The sequence below is a fragment of the Acanthaster planci genome, linkage group LG15 (assembly GCF_054643075.1).
Source record: "Acanthaster planci isolate LZ-2023a linkage group LG15, COTS_SCS, whole genome shotgun sequence".
Lineage (NCBI taxonomy): Eukaryota > Metazoa > Echinodermata > Asteroidea > Valvatida > Acanthasteridae > Acanthaster > Acanthaster planci.
Window position 1 is genome coordinate 1,947,396 of NC_141791.1, and position 16,991 is coordinate 1,964,386.

At 43.7% G+C, this 16,991-nt stretch overlaps 3 protein-coding genes across 3 annotated transcripts; 1 reads left to right on the forward strand and 2 right to left on the reverse strand.

Moving 5' to 3' along the window:
• Window positions 1-77: 77 nt before the first annotated feature.
• On the forward strand, window positions 78-3,941 carry tfb1m (transcription factor B1, mitochondrial). Its single transcript, XM_022226469.2, has 7 exons — window positions 78-398; window positions 976-1,127; window positions 1,559-1,667; window positions 1,966-2,117; window positions 2,405-2,524; window positions 2,655-2,782; window positions 3,079-3,941. Exons 1-7 carry the CDS (start codon window positions 284-286, stop codon window positions 3,251-3,253), a joined length of 951 nt encoding a protein of 316 aa, XP_022082161.2. The 5' UTR covers window positions 78-283; the 3' UTR covers window positions 3,254-3,941.
• Window positions 3,645-8,181, reverse strand: LOC110974662 (uncharacterized). Its single transcript, XM_022226467.2, has 3 exons — window positions 6,335-8,181; window positions 5,900-6,058; window positions 3,645-5,438 (listed from the first exon to the last, which is right to left on the reverse strand). The coding sequence occupies exons 1-3, from the start codon at window positions 6,581-6,583 to the stop codon at window positions 4,521-4,523; spliced, it is 1,326 nt and encodes a 441-aa protein (XP_022082159.2). The 5' UTR covers window positions 6,584-8,181; the 3' UTR covers window positions 3,645-4,520.
• Window positions 8,182-10,665: 2,484 nt separating this feature from the next.
• Window positions 10,666-15,668, reverse strand: LOC110974547 (uncharacterized). Its single transcript, XM_087146768.1, has 2 exons — window positions 14,567-15,668; window positions 10,666-14,301 (listed from the first exon to the last, which is right to left on the reverse strand). Exon 2 carries the CDS (start codon window positions 13,755-13,757, stop codon window positions 12,621-12,623), a length of 1,137 nt encoding a protein of 378 aa, XP_087002894.1. The 5' UTR covers window positions 13,758-14,301; window positions 14,567-15,668; the 3' UTR covers window positions 10,666-12,620.
• Between the last annotated feature and the right edge of the window lie 1,323 nt (window positions 15,669-16,991).

The following is a 16,991-nucleotide window of genomic DNA, read 5'->3' on the forward strand; positions in this document are numbered from 1 at the left end:
CAGTTGAGTTATATGTCTCTCCAGTCTTTTAATAGAATAATATTAGGTTAGCTAGGTAGTTGAGGTTAGAGGTCATAACAACAAAACCATGTGGGTAGTAGTTGTGCGTTGTGGGTGTTTTGACATTTTTGTGACTATTTTTGCAGCAACTTTTTTAGTATTCGTTACAGCCCAGTGTTACAAACAATATTTTAACTTCACGAAGAAAGCTGAAAGAATTCTGTCGTTGTATCTGATGATAGCTTTGTGAAGGGGAAGGGGTCGTTTCGAGGCGGATGAAAGCATGGCCAATCTTCGCTTACCACCTCTTCCAACGATTCGCGACATCATTCGCCTGTACGGACTGAGGGCGGAGCGGCAGCTGTCTCAGAATTTCCTGTTGGACATGAACTTGACGGGTAGGGGCCTACGTGCGAAAGAATGCACTGCACTGTATGGCTGCTGCTTGTTAAATATTTGGCGTACAATATCCCTGCTGTGGTTTGTCCTGTATCTTTGGACTGATTGCCGAGTGTTAGTTTTACATGAGTTAGTTTTTCATGCTTTACATGATCAGCAAACATTTTTTCATTTGAATATTTATGAGATTTATTTCACATTCAGTATGAAAGCCAACTTCACAAAACATAACTTCCATTTGTCATGATTTGCATTTGAAATTGTCTCAGAAAGAGTTCCATATACGGATAACACTTGATCATAAGTTGATGCCGCTGTGCACAAACCTATGAGACTTGTCTGAAAAACCCCAAGGGTTTTCTAAATAAATGCTTGGGAATTTTCTTTTCTTCACTTTTTCAGGGCATGTTATATTTTTCTTTTGGCTGTAATATAACAATTTAAGGGAAAATTAGTGTTGTCCACATATGACACTTTTCCATTGTTTGTTTGCAGTGGGGTGCTTGGCATTGACCCTTGACTGAAACACCATATCATTTTCATCAGTTGACAATTACAAATATCCTTTTGTTACAGATAAAATTGTTCGGCAAGCAGGCAAGCTGGCTGGTGCCCATGTGTGTGAAGTGGGACCAGGCCCTGGGGGCATCACAAGGTCCATACTCAACCAAGGTGCTGCCAGCCTGACGGTTGTGGAGAAAGATCGTCGCTTCCTCCCGAGTCTTGAAGTGAGTAGCTAGGGACTCATGGTGCGAATTACTCAGGGGAGCCAAGGAACTCACTGCAAGTTTCCGGTGTTTCTTGCACATGCATCCTTCCGGTTTTAGATCTAACTTTCAGCGGAATGTGCACACATCTTGGCCTAAAGTCATGGAAAAATTGCTTAACAGAATTTTTGCACAAGCAAAAATCAGCAGGGAACCAGTCTCAAGTAACACACTTTGCATGGTACTTCGGCTGGTAATCTGTTCCTGCTAAGGAAACATTTCCCGTGCTTAGCAAATTTCTCTACCAGTCAGCTCAATGAAATTCATCCCCAGTCTCTGCTCGAGACGAATGCTTTTGAACATAGGCACATAATGAATATATTAGTAATGATAGTATTTTGCCTGAGTACTGACCTTTTTTGATATTTGTAATTTCAATTTTTTCCCTGTAGATGCTTTCTGAGGCAGCAGAGGAAAGGTTAAAGGTCATCCATGGGGATATCTTAAAATTCAACATGGAAGAGGTCTTTCCTGAAAACTTGAAGAAAGCCTGGCATGAAGGTTTATTACCACCATTCCTAGTACCTTGTATGCTGCCCTCTAGAGGCTGATAATGAAATCATATTGGAGACGGGCAAACCCATTTGAGGTTACATTTCCTTTTTCAAAGACTTCATCAAAGATGTGGAATTCTGTATGGGTTTTAAGGCATATGTTTATTAGAGAAATGTATTGGATTGTTGACAACCAGATGTTATTGATGCCTGTGGCCCATAGATTCTGTCACCTAAATTGATCATGTTTGTTTTTTTCCCTTGTGGATCAACATCATTTTTTACTCTATTCTTGGCTATTTCAGATCCTCCTAATTTCCACATCATTGGCAATCTCCCATTCAACGTGTCAACGCCGCTGATAATCCGCTGGCTGGAAGCTCTGTCCAATCGCAGAGGGCCTTTTGTCTTTGGTCGGACCAGTATGCTGCTGACCTTTCAGAAGGAAGTCGCTGAGGTATCCTCTGAGGGACCTTTGCAAAGTAACAGGGTCTGAGAACAAAGACCAACACTCTTAAAATAATGGACAAACTTTTTAGTCCGCATTTCACTTTTACAAAGGCATACAAAAACTGAAAAAGTATTTTTTAAAAATAGCATTGTCTTACAAGCACACTGAAGCATATGTGACGTCCAAGGTTTCCAGTTTGCCAAATCATTGTTCAGACTCTCCGTTGTACTGCCAATACCCTGTGATTTTCAAAGTTTTATTGTTTTTGTTTGGATTTTTGTGAATTTTCGCAGAGGTTGGTCGCACCTGTGAAAGACCTCCAGCGGAGCCGTCTTTCCATCATGGCTCAGCATCTGTGTAAAGTCAAGCACTGCTTCACCATACCCGGCACGGCTTTTGTACCCAAACCAGACGTACGTGTCCCTCAAAAAGACTTGTCTCAACCTGGAATCCCCTTCCAATTTAACTTCTCAATTGTCACTGCTCGCGCATTTCAAGAAAACTTTGAGAGAACAAGTATATTATATTTTGTCTGATTTGCAGGTGGATGTGGGCGTGGTCCACTTTACGCCCTTGGAGGAGCCGCTCATCGACCTGCCGTTCAAGCTGGTCGAGAAATTGGTCCGTTCAGTCTTCCATTTCAGAAGAAAGTACTGCAGACGAGGAATTGAGTGAGTGTTTAGATGTTGCTTGCGAGTACTTTGGGTTCGCCAATCTTAAGTTCAAAGATTAGTTGGTGTTGGTTTGAGACTTAGTTTCTTGTCTGCAGTCAAAGATGTAAGTTGGAAGTTGTGAGCTCAAAACTCAGTTTTGGGGTCAAGAGTTCAGTCGAGAGTTGAGCGCTGTGGATAAAATAACGTTTTTATGTTTTACTTTGGGTCCTGATTCAAGTATTCTTTTTCAGAGGGTCAGTATGGATGGAATTGGAATCTTTAGTTTCAAATGTTTCTGTTTTGCCCGTTTTCAGAAGTCTCTTTCCTTTGGAGAGGCCTGACCTGACAGAAGAGATTTTCCAGAAGACGGCGATCGACCCAATGAGACGGCCAATGACTTTAACAATGGAGGAGTTCAACCTCCTTTGCCAAGCCTACTACAATATTTGCCTCCGGATTCCTGGGATGATAGATTACAACTACAGGTAGCATTCAGGGGAAGGGGGCGGGAGATGGGAAGGGGCGGGGATTAAAGTGGGCAGATTAATTGAAGACTGTTGTTATCCTTTGTCTGGTACCATGAGATCTTGACAGTTATCGTAACATTGATATGCTGAAAAGCTGAAGTGACCAGTCTGTTTTTCTGGCTCACTAGATATATCTTGCAGGAAAAATTGTGAAACTTCGGAAATTAGCATTTGGCTGGTTACCAGCCGAATACAGCATGTGATGTTATTGTACATGTACATTGACTGGCAATATCATTATCCTATGAATATTCATTGTCTTATGATTATAGATGATTCATTAATAATAAAACCCTGAAAATCGACCTCAGTTAAATACTTTAAAAAAATCACAGGAGGTGTTAACTTCCAACTTCATGTTGAATGACTGGGCATATTTATAAGCAGTAGAAATTTATTCTCAAATTGCACGAAAATCGTTAGCTTTATATAAACACACACAAAACACTTTGTAACCTTTGACAGGACATTCACAATGAATATTTTGAATTTGAATAATATGGGGGAAATTGAACAAGCCCTAGAGAAATTCTCTGTTTTAGCTGTTTCCTATCTCTAAGCCTAAAGATTAGTAACAGTCCCTAAGGTGGCTAGTACATTCTTAGTGCCTCTGCTTTCAAAAATTAACAAATAAACAATCTTCAAAATGACTTGTTTCTGTTAAATTTGCATTTATTCAAACACTTCTTAACCATTTCTCATTTTTAATGCAGTCATGCACACTGCAGATTTAAGAACAGGTACATAAGTTCTGATGAAAATGCTACTGGCGACTCAAATACAAATGAACTATACCAGTTATGTCAAAAGGTCAAATAAAAGCGATTCTCTGATTCATTTGACAGAAAATAACCTAAGCAATGTATGAAATCTGACGAACACATTCCTTATTCTTCATTTCTGACAGCCAAAAGACAAGCCTTATATAAAGAAATGCATGAACAACGAAAATTTTAGTGATGGGGAATTGGAACCTGTAATTTCCGACGTATCCGCGCTTTGGGCACTCGGGCCCAAGATTCTCCAAATTTCTCGGCGTCTTCCTTCTGTGAACAAGATACGTAGTTCTTGTAATACCGTTTCCCTCTTCTTCTTTCTGTCTGGCATCAGACTCTCCCTTTTTCAAGTTGGGTTAAGCTTGCTTTGCCAAGAGTAGGTCGTGTGAGGTCGATTGCAACTGAATCTAATCGAAAGAATGAGTTGAGGAGATGGGAGAGGAGCGGAGTTTGTCACAATGCTGGCAATACGAAGTGCTCTTCCTTTGCCTGATCCGTGTTTGGAAATGTCATCAGCTGCTGTGTTGCCTTCTTTTTGTCGCCGTCCAACTTGGTGATGAACTCCTGGACCTTCTGTTGGAGGGCCACATCCCCAAAGTGGTTCTGGGACTCCTTTTTCGCCAGCCACATTTTCCTCCGGAGGGCCATTTCAGCGGCTGTGATGGCGTCGATGTGCGTGAGCCGGCTGAGCTCCCGTCGTGACCGACTCGTCGCCGTGGAGTGGGGCCGGTTGTGGATGGAGTTGCTTCGCTGCCGTGGCATCACCCCCTGCCCGGCAAGTAGGTCCGGTTCTTCATCCGACGAGGACATGAGGTGTACTTGGTCAGCCCCAAAAGCACTCGTGGAACGCTGTCTCGGTTTCCTTTTGACCACCTCATCATCAGTATCATCATCGGTGTTAGAGTCATCTTCGCTGGCACTCGTCTGCGCTGAACTGGTCTGAGTCGGTAGGTGCTGGATGTGGTTGGGCCGAACCGGTTTGGGCTGGATCTGGTTGGAACCAGGTGGAACCAGTTTGTGCTGGTTCCGGCATCTCTGCCTGAACCCAAGAGCTGTCCTGGCCCTGCTGCGACCGTCCCCCGGTTTGTGGGGCTTGGATGTAGGTCCTGCTCCCCTTCCAAATCCCTCCTCCCTTCTTCCACCGTCATCCCCACGCAGGACACCAACTGTTCTCCTACCACCCGAAGTCAAGGGTCGTGAGGCACGGAACCCCTCACAAGTTCTCATCTTCTGTTCTGGCTCATGAGGCGACAGCCTCCTCAGGGGTCCAGGATCCGACTTCCTTCCAGTGCTCTTAGCATCTAAGGAGTTGGGGTTGAAATTTGGCGATGAGGGGCTACGATGAAGATATTGTCTTGATGTTGAGGAAGCCTGCCAGAATGACAACAAAATTAACTTGGTCAAATAGAAGACAATGGAAAACTCATTTAAATGTAAATTTTTCGGTGTAACAAAGAACACTGATTGAAGTGGTATAAGAACCTCCGGCCTCTTTAAATGCCACACGGACACTCGCATAAGCAGAGTTGTTCATTTTAAAATTTACTGTTTGAAAGTGAAAGGTAGCATTTTCAGCGTCATCCTGTGAAAGCAGTTTCAGTCATACATCCAAAATCTTTTGATTCAAGCGTTGAAATCATGTTAAAACTTTCCACAGAAGTTAAATTGAGTTGAAATTATGCGTTCCTGTAAATGACCCATTTTCAAATGCATGGGTGCGAAGAGAATTTCAGCACCTGGCAGGAAATTAGAGGCGGCAACTGTAAACTTGTTGTAAGAGGGCCTCTTTAAGGGAAAAAAATAAATGACTGAAGTTGAGTCTGGGGACTTACGCGAGCGTTCTTGCTGCTGAGCGGGCGGCGGTAGGCTGGCGGACGGGGCGAGCGCGGTGTGTCGCTGGGCGGTGGATGCCGGGACCCAACGACGTTATCTGCCCGGGCAACATCTAGTAATTGCTGCTGTGAAAGGATCTTGTGGAAGCCTTTGCGCACCTGTTAGGACAAATGGAAGGGTTTAGACTTTGTTTAGTGGCACAATGTTTATGTGCAGTGTCGGGAATAGTAAAACCATCGTCTGAAACGATCTACTGGCCTTGTATTTGGAGCAATTTGAAAGATGCCGTGCAATTTATTTTTTTCAATTATTGCTAACCCAAAATCGTTTTCAAAAAGACGCACGCGCTTCAAAACTCAGTTTACTTTTATCCAGTATTTTTTAGGGATTCTTAGCGTCCTGCAGACAAACCAAAATCTCCCAACAAAACTCACCGTTTTCTTGCCGTGTTCGATCTCTGCCACTGTACGGCACCGCTCTAGGCTGATCCCCTGTATGGCCATGGCCAACCGCCGGTCTTCGTAGCGATTGGCCAGCTTGGCCTCACTGTCATCGTAGTATCCTCCGGCGGGGAGCCGTGCCCTGTTGGCGTCTTCCTCCGGCGCAGAAGGGGCCGAGGGGTCCTTCACCGCCTTGGGTCGGCCGTCCCCCATGGCCGTCGTGAACCGTAAAGGTCCTTCCATTATTTCAACGTTGGTTGTCTCAAAACTTTCTGCCCTTCTTGTACTTTTGGAGGGAATATTTGAGTTTTGTTTTGTCGGTCAGTCTAAGTGTCTTCCAAAATCGGTAATCTCATATGGCTAGCTACCATCTCTGTGATTTTTACTTCGTACATACTTTCTGGTATGTTTTGTTCTTGGTGTATAAAAGTATGTTCATTGGATCCGCTTTGATAACAGTTTCAAAGCTGCTCAGGAGATCGGCATCGTTTGTCATGCCAACCACAATAATAAAACTCACTCCAGTAGACTAAACACGCAGAACTCGAGTTTCTGTCAGCGTCAAACACGATGCATTAGCTGGTACTGAAGTCCCGGCGTTTTCTAAGACTCGTCCACGACATACATATTTTTTAATAAATCGCAGAAGTAAGTTCAATCTTGCTTCTAATCTCGTGGAATCGTCTGAACCCGCTATTCTAGTTTTGGAATTCTCCATCAGATATTTCCCGGCACCAGCGTGAACCGCATCTCACTTCCAAAATGCACCCGGTCCGAACCGTCACGTATCGCCGCTCTCTGAGGTGCGTCGGTTACCCGCGGTACCGCGTTAAGTACAAAGTCATATTTGAGCAGCCTGTGCGATTATATGTCCATTTCTAATGGAAGAGAGCTCATAGAACTTTGCTTCATAGATTGGCTCCGTAATGAACCGATCACTGCCGCGATTAAACATGGAATTCTATTTTTGTTCTACCAACGGAGCGTGGAATAAGGATGTCGACCAGAATGTCCGCATTCCAACTTTCCGTGCTCGTGGCAATCCTGCGTATTTATTTGTTTTCTAATCCAAAGCAGGAGTGAAAAACCAACCTGGTTTGCTTTCACAGCTCCATCAGATTCAGTCCATGCCACGACGCCAGCAACGTGAAGCCGTGGTCGTTTTTTTTCATTTGCACCCGAAGTTATGACAGCAACCGTCACTACAACATTTTCCCCAAATCAAGATCGTCATCATCAGTCACCGTCAAGATTACTCATGGCACCATGTGACCGTCCAAATCGCCTTGGTGAGTTGCCATGGATACGTATTTCCAAAAGCATCCTTGACACAAGCGTCTGTCGGTGGAAGTTGAACAGTACCAGTGGAAAAAAAAACATCTTTTTGCTGCAGAAAATCGCGGATCGCAAATTTTTACAGGCGGAAAAACAGTAATATAAAAAAAATTGCCAGCGTGTCGATGCTGAAATTTTCTACCGGCTGAAATGGTGGAATCCAGGCGACTGGCAGGGTCCCTTTTTGGTGTTATCGACTAACACGATCCCTTTTTCATCTTGGGCTTGAAAGGTCAAATTAACAGAGTTAGACTCGTTTGTAGTCCGTCCCTACCATCAATAATTAATGAATAGGACTGCAATATAAATTGTTTGCTCGAGAAATTTATGAACATACGTGCACTTTACAGGCAAGTTCGGATTCCAAGGCGGTCATTTGGCATTGTCATTGGTTCATTTTATGTCATTCATGGTTTCCTGCTACAACCACTGCCAGATTGAGAAAATAATTTCTGCCTACTGCCCAAGTGATGTTCATCTCCCTTAAAAACGCCCCCCCCCCGGTTCGCCCACAATTACCCCAGACATCAACTCTAGCGAAGCATAATTATACTGTACTTGCACAGTATACTGACGCAAAGCAACACCTACATTAGGGCATAACCTGGTTTCAAACCCAAATACAAAGTTTTATCTGGCACAGTTTCTAAAGGCCGTCGACAAGACTCCCCAGGTTTAAAGATAAATTACCCATCTCCTGTTTGCCGGCCTGTTAGCGGGAGACACCGTGGTCAACAGCCCGCTTTGTTCACCGTCGATATCGGGGCCAGTCCGTTGCCAGGGTGGTCTTTGTTGTGCTATCAAAGAGCCACTAGAGTTTCTAGCCCTGAACACTCGACGGGAAGAAAAGACTGGCTTTGTTCCGCTGATAAAGTTCAAAAGTTAGCGTGGAGAGATACATTCCGAGATCTGTTTTTACTCAGGGTATGATTTATTTTTCAGTTTTGGGGTCGAAATGTCAAAATGCCGCTTTTATAATGAATTATGTAACGCACAAAATGTACACTCCTTCGTAGTTTTTTAATTCATGTATGGGATCTTTGACAGATAATTCCCTTTCCAAAAATCCGAAGAAACAATAAACATTACTACTTTTTGAACCCCTTGTGTCCTTATTTATGTATACATTCACATGTGGTGAAACTTGATTTGCATGCAACGTTTTCGTAAATCAGAATTTTAAACTGCGCAGAAATCTAAATTGATTCGTCAACGTCATGACACATTCTTTCACCTTACTGGTGTCTGTGCCTCCGAAGCCGAAAATCCATAAATGTACATTTCCAACAAGATGTTCCGAGAAGAACAATATTATTTATCTCAAAACCTGTAGACGCGGATGCTACAATTGCAACTTCAGGCAGACAGTGTGTTTGCCGAAAGTTGAATGATTTTCTAAGAACCAATATGGCGGCCACTTGAAACTCGCTTGATCTAAAGAAGGCCACTTCAACAACACCTGTGCGGACCTTACATGACATTCCTCGGGACTCGTAATTCATCGCACAAGTACAACAGACATTAACTCGTCTGAAATGGAGTTTCTGTCTGCTTGGGGGCATTGATGTCTGACCATTTCAACCCACGCGTCCATATAAATCAGGATTTGGAGAAACAACGCTACACCCTCAAGGAGGAGCACCAAAAAATGACATTTATGCGACCGGAACAAATAATAACTCCAGTAAGGCCGCAAAACAAATCTGTGCCGGAGAAGTACATATAATTTTCTTTCAAACAGGTTGATATAAGAGGTCCACTTCACCGTGTGCAACCACAGTATGTTACCATCACTGTATAATGTATTGCCGTTGCCAAGACAACGCGTCATCATATGCTCGTTAGTTGAAATCAAATGATACCAAAGTCCATCGCCTGGTGGCCACGTTGGCTGGGTGATAAACAATGGAAACGGTAACTTTTGATAATTACAACACTCTAATAGCGCCGGCATACCTTGGTATGGAGCGCCTGTTCGGTATTTTGAGCAGTAGTGATATTAGGGAACGGTGAGTTCTCCCACAAATAAAATTAAGAAAAAAAATAAAGAAATAAATACAAACTACACACGCCTCCCACGTTGAAAACCTGCCAATAAGCACCTCAAATTGCTCAATTTGGGAAAGCCGGGGGAGATTATTCTGTTCTCTTCCAAATCATAATCCTCAAATATCGTCTGCTGACCGATCAACTAATACACGCAAGACTAATTGGCCTATAACAGGCTAGCACATCTTTGGCCCTGTTTTATGGCTTCAAAATTTTTCATTTGATTTCTCTTAATCAGTTTTGTATCTGGATTTATTGATTACCCCTTATTTCCCTCCAGCCTCTGGTTGACTACAAGGTTCTCAGGTGCTTTCATGTTTTTTTTCCATTTCTTAGTCTAAGCTGTCACTAACTTGTGAGCGATGTTTATTAATTAGCCGACCAAAGTGCAGAATTTTACAACTTCTCGAATAACCTATCTGCATGTCACACAATTAATTGCACTAAAGCTGTCTCCTCGCGCGCCAAATCCTCGATTATGATCTCACCTCACACACGCACTAATCGCTATATCATACAAAGAAACGATCCATTAATGAGTTATGCATTGTGGCAATATGTTTGCATATGTCATTAATAATTTCACCGAGACAGCTCCTTGATTAGTTTCAAACTGTTTGTAATTTTAGAAGGAATCGTCTTCTCTATGGCTCCAGTATCAGTCTATCAGATACCGTGAAAAGTACAACGACGCTGTTTTCCACTCTTAGAATTTTACCACAAAGGTAATTAAGAACTTACCTTTGACCGAGCAAGAGCAAATAAAAACAGCTCTCTCGGTTTATGTTAAAACGCTTCCAAAGTGTAAATTCCTTACAAATTCTGGAAAAATCTCGCTTGCGTATTACGGTACAGTAAACATAATGAGCAACATTGCTTAAGACTTGATGAAAATTGTTAGGTTCACTCGTGGGCTTTAATAATGCAAAGTCTGCGAGCTGTTGACGTACTTAATAATTTTATTAAAATTCAGTGAAGCGGTGCGACAGAAAGGAATTTCAATGCTGTTACCACTGGGTTTGTGTTTCCCTCCTTTGTCCTAATCCTAACAATGTCTAGAAAATACTCAAGCGTGTCAGATAAACCATCAGAAAACATATACGTCCAGCGAACAAACTACGTTCCAGGCCTTCCGCTTCGAGAAAGGGCTTGAGTTTGTTTGCTGATGTTGCATAGAGTTTCCTGGCTTTCTGAATGAGTGGTGAAAGTTAATCCACCGGGGCATGGTTTCTTGTCCGTACAAGGATATGACTACAGGCTCACGACGAACACAATACAACCTGCTTTCTGACTTGATCATGTTTACTTGCTAGATCAATAAATATGGCTTCAGCCCAACAATATAAGAGCAAAGGACAGAAGGCCCACCGAAGCTGAGGAATTTTCTACACAAACTAAGGAATCTACAACAAGCTCAATTTCCTTTTTATGTCTGATTGATTATTGAACGTAATACAATGAAATAATGGAAGCAAAATAGATATTTTGGAAAACTTTTCTGCGGTCCAAAGTGATATTTCCGCTTCTGCGTGAGATGGCGTTACTGCTTGGCCAAGTACTGCAATGACAAAATAAATGATAGTGGGTTAACTCAATGGAAATACTATGAGGAACCCGACCATTTTAAATTGACATTCATGCTGGCGAAACTACAATTAGATTTCATCCAATTTTAAATATTTCCACTGGTATACTGATTACGTTTAATACTACCCACACTGAATCGTTGGATATGGTAAATGTAAATCAGTTATAAATAAAAATAAAAAATAAACTATTTTATAGACTATGGTACAGACAAAACAAATCAAATTGAAATGCAGATGCAATGTCTATTTCTACCGGTCGACTGTGTGATTTTCCAGTGAACTTTGTGACTACCTCCGTATGCCTGGAGTCTTGGTATCAGACAATAATTTATCTATGGTGTAACAGATCTGAATAACCGGGAAGTGCACGACAGTCAACCGTTATGGCTTTGGAATAGTTGTTCCAGCTTATATATAACGGTAACATCTCGAGTGTAAATAAAGGATAATCCCGCTACCGTGGTTATCCGGATTACAGTAAGTTGACACAGTGGGAGTGTGCATAACAACAGCGATGACGCGTGGGCTGCCGAGTACAAATGACTTGACAGACTTAACGTGTTTGGGAATGGAAAGTGCAAACAAATCAAATATCCCCTAAAATGTGACCCAGAAAGGTGTGGTTCAAATTTGAACACCCATAGCGTTCAGGCATGACCTCACAAAAACGAGTGTGCAATTTTTCTCTTGCATGTGGAGGATAGAGGGCGCTATATCGATTTTAGACTGACACATTCTAAATTGAAATCGTAAAACTGCTTCAATTAAGTACAGCAGCTCATTTGATCATCTAAAGCAAGGAATATTTATTGTTATTTGTTGTGTCTTAATTCTTCGTGGCATTGTTAACGCGGAAAAGAAAGCCACAGCAATAAATAGAAGTGACAGAGGGCGCTCGACCGCCTTTCTGAAGTTCCACGACCACTCCTCTGGCTCACAAAAGATTTCAGTTGGAATTAGATTTCAACTTGTTTGTAAATTTCGTAACTCTAAACAATGTCAACAAGATTGATCCTTGAAAATACACACCTACAAATTTCTGAACCTTTATCCTTGCTAAAAACCTGGAGAAATTATGTTTCATTTATTATGGACTAAACGACAGAAACGCCAGGAATCGAACCACAGACAATGGAGCTAAAATCCAAGGGATACAACGTTATCCAGCAGAATGATTTGTACCTAATCTTGACCCTAGAGTCATATAATAATTGTTATATTTGCAAAATATGACAAAATTACTGAAGTCTTGTGATGTGGGTTTTATGTTTCAATCCACTGATCATTATCGGCTTAAGAGCAAAATGTCAGTCATCCATTTCTGAACTAGTGGTAGCTGGTTCCCCACCGACCGGTATCGCAAACAGTCGTCGGGGTGATTTGACCGTGCACTCTCCTGGCATGCTGGTCCGAACAAACAGCTTGATGCGGTCTTGGAGGTCCACGTTCCGCTTCGACAGGTCCGCCTTGATGTCCCTGAGACGGAGGGCGGCACTGGACCGTCGCCTCTCCAGCTCCCGCTCGGCGGCCGTCACTGTGCTGACGGCGCTGCCCCGCCTCTTGAGCACGGAGGCCGCCTTGGCCGACTCGGCGGCATGCACGATGGACGCCCGGGCTGCGCCCACCAGGTCCGGCAGGCTTACGGTCGGGGTCGGTGACGGTGACTCCGCGCTCCGAACCGACATGTTCCCGGTGGTGTTTCGTCTGCCTACGCTTCTGGCCGAGTTCAAGCCTGGTCGAGGTTGACTCTGGCTCCCGGTCTGGTCGGCCGTTGATGGTGGACGCAGTGCCGAGTACCTCCGTGTTAGAGTCTTACCCGGGCTCGTGTTGGGCCTGTCCGCTGGATGGGTCTTCCTCCTCAATCTGTCCCGCTTCACCCCACTCCGTGCCGACGACAGGCTCCTGTTCATGTTTTGACCCTCAATCGCCGTGTTCTCCCCGGGAGCACCCTCCTCGGTCTCTCGGTCCTCCTGCTCTCGGACTGCTTCACCGGAGGCGGCTTCACCGAGTCCCTTCGCCACGCACACCGCCATCACGGCCGAGCGGAAGCGACTCTTCCCACTCAGCTCCACGTTCTTTGCCACTCTGTTGAGCGCGGCGGCGGCCGAGTCTCCCCGGTGCCGCCGTTGCCGGACGGCCCTGGGCTGCTGCGCCGCCATCTTCTTGCTGAACAGGTACGGCACATCCTGCAATTCGGTCTCCCTCTTTGAGAAGGTCCTGCCCGCAGCTTCCACCTGCACCTGCATGGATTCTAGCTCCTTCTCCAGCTTCTTGACCTCAGTGCAGTGTCGGACCTGGTCCTGGTGCTCTTTCTGCTTCAAGTGCTCCACGCGACGCTCCAACTTCTTATCCTCAGACCGGTTGGTCTTGTGGACTACAGACATCGTGACGTTCACGCTGAGCCGACGTTCCTTCGGCTTTGTACTGGCAGTCTGAACGCTCATGGCTGTTAAGTTTAAACCCTTGCTTCAAGCCAACCAACAGCTTTTAGAAACCATGCCAGGGTATCATTATAAAAATTACAGTCACACCTCAGAATTCTGTGCCATTGCTGAATCTTACGCGAATATTCAGCACCTATTGTTAGGCCTTTTTTTTTAAATCAAGCAACACAGAGCTCTCACACAAACATCCAAAACTAAATGTTCACCATTATTTTTGACTTGCTTTGTGAAACAGATGCCTTGAAAATAACTCGCAGGGTTCGGGAAAAGTGCAGGAAATCCTTGCTGGAAGTAAATCCATTTTAAATTCGAGAGAATCAATATGTTTTACCAAATCCGTAGTTCCATCAGCCAACGCCACGGGGTATCTACGGCAGGCAGACGGGCCGGCGCCGCACGCTTGCGATCAAGCCGATGAGGAGCTTCAGACTACACGGTAATGACGACTTGTCTGCCTCGCTTACCACGACACGCACGACTTCATCACCGCAAATCCAAGAGCAGGTGGATCTAGCGCCTGTCGTCACACGGAGTCGAAAATTAACTGTCATTAAAAAAAAGAGTCAAGACAGATCGGTCGCGTGTATTATATAACCACTCACTGCACATTTCTCGGTTGTGCGGTACCCACATCGCCACACTGTCCTGCAATCATTAGTAATCTCATTACGCTATCCAGTGTCGTTATCTTTTAGTTTCGAGGCTTGAAAATGAAAGTGGCCAAAGTCCTCCTCGTGGCGATTTTTCTAATTTGGCGTGAGACGTGTCATGTGAATGGCGAGTGCTCTGCAAATTAATCGACATCGTACCATATCAGTCCAGTTACCAAAGAATGCTGATTCATTAAAAATCGATTTCTGGCAGTTTTTATGTTGACGTTTACAGCGACGCTATCCAGGGTTGGACAGTTTCCAAGGTGTCGATGTAAATGACCTTTCGTTTCACTGTTTTTCTGGTCACTTTTCTCGCTTCGCACCAAAGGTATTATTCTTGCAGCCAACTCGACAGTCTCTTTATGTCAAAATGCGAAGCAATTTCGTCAAAGGAGTTCTAAAGTCAGAGTCGGGTATTTGGTAAACAGAAGGCATCGGCAAGATATTGATTATTATACCCATTGTCGACAAGTCAGGTGCGCAAGTGACAAACAGTTCCAGGAAGATGATTTGAAGAGCACTGGTGTCAACAAAGCAATCACAGGAGGTTTTAGCAAAATAACTCTGGTCTAAAAATAGATTCCTCAGCTTTAGCGTCCTCCATTTGGCCAATTTTCACAGATTATGTAGGCACAACGGCAGTATTCTTGCAGATGTGTTCTGACAGTGCATTGAAGCGTCGTCTCCAATCGACCCTCGTATTGTAGGCCCGTCTCGTTCGAACGTGGGCAAACACAAGGCCGCTGTTACATCCAATCTCGTTGGTGACGTAGTTTCCACGCAACAAGTGGGTCTTGTCCATCAAACAGATACTCTCTTCTGCTGTTCCATGGGGGTTTTCGTTTGACTTCCATCGGCTGATAGCTCCAAGGATGGTGCTTGTCCTGTGAAGACTTCCTTCAATCACATCTACATCTTGCAAAACATCTCCCTTTCGCTGAACCAACAGACGATAAATTATACATTTCCGAAATCCCGTGAATGTAACTGTCCACAGTTATATAAATAATTCCGGATATTAAACACTCACTCACCGCGATGCCACCCCAACACAGGCTTAAAGGCAGTGTTTTGGCCTGCAAAGCTATACACGGGTCGATAGTTATCAAAGGATATCCTTTATCCCCCGTGGAGTTAATCCAGCTCACGAATGCTTAATCTTCTTAATTCCCAGTCATTTTGGAGGACACTGGCTTTTTTTTTAAGGAAGTGGCGCTGTGGTACGAGTTTACTGTTCCGGGGGCTGGGTTCGATTATGGAGCCACGGCTCGATAAAATGTACCGATCGAGGCAGGTGGCAGAATGTGGTAAAAGAGGAAACAAGAAGAAGTTTGAAAGGGAATAAGAAAAGAATTGCTCAAAAAAAAAAATGAAATTAAGCGCATTAAAGCTTAAACCAATTTGAACTTTTGGGCATTTTCAAATTGTAAAAATGCTACACATTTAGGAAGCTCCATCCACCGTTCAGAAAGTTAACACAAGACGACGAAAACGTCATGTACAGCTCAGGAAAGGATAACGGACCTAATTTTTCTTTAAAGGCAAAATGTCTGTTCCCAGTTCCTCGTGATAAACGCAGCCTTCGTTAAAGTTGGTGACAGAGGGCGCTGTGATGGAGATCCACTCATGGGATGTTGAGCACAGACATATAAATGCATGTTGAGTGGCTCGCGACAGAAAGTGCGCCATCCCGTGAAACCGTCAATAAACGAGAACAAGCATTACTGAAATTATCAAGAAATGTGAGCAAGAATTTCTTAACAGGTATTCTCGAGGCTAAAAGAGAAGAAAGCTCCCACATATGAAAGGCCCGAAGGGTTTGTATAACTACTATTTGCTGGAAACAATTCAGTCCTAATGTGCTGTCGACCCCAACGCCTCCATTTGAACAAACTAGGCCCCGCCCCTCTTCCTGTGGATTTGAATTAGGCACACCCCTCGCTATGTGCTGTTGCAATCACTTGATTAAAATCACATCAAAACGATTCACCAGCGTGACCAAACGAAGTGCCGGCCCATCGGACAAACGTATAGATACCTATAAATGTATAGATACCCTTTCATGACAAGTCCTACTTGAACTTCAGCATTATCCATAAACAAAATATCAAAGGTCAAGTACTCAAGAGCTAAAATAAGCTGGCGCAGACAAAGCACGATGCTGCTTCGGGCTAGGTATCGTGTCTATTTTCACCACAATGCAAATTTGCAAAACCAATTTAGAACGTTGAATATGCGCGACTTGCATGGAGTTCGTTGACTCGATCAGTCCCACAAGACCAAACCTTGCCCATTTTGGCTAAATTAAGAATTTGGGCAGCTGACATAAATGTGGCATTTATGTGTTAATACGAGTGCGTACAAAAACTGCCCTTTGTTTATTTTGAAACAAAAATCACTATATGTACATTGTAAATGTGAAAAAAAGACATTTCCGCGTCCACTGTTTATGTACATTATTTTGTTAACACCTGTGTTACATCAAATTATTTGAGATTACTACAAAATCCCCGAAAATCTGTTGTGAGACATTAAGCAACCAAAACTAGGCCTATTTACCAAAGAAGTTGTCTCCCAGTGA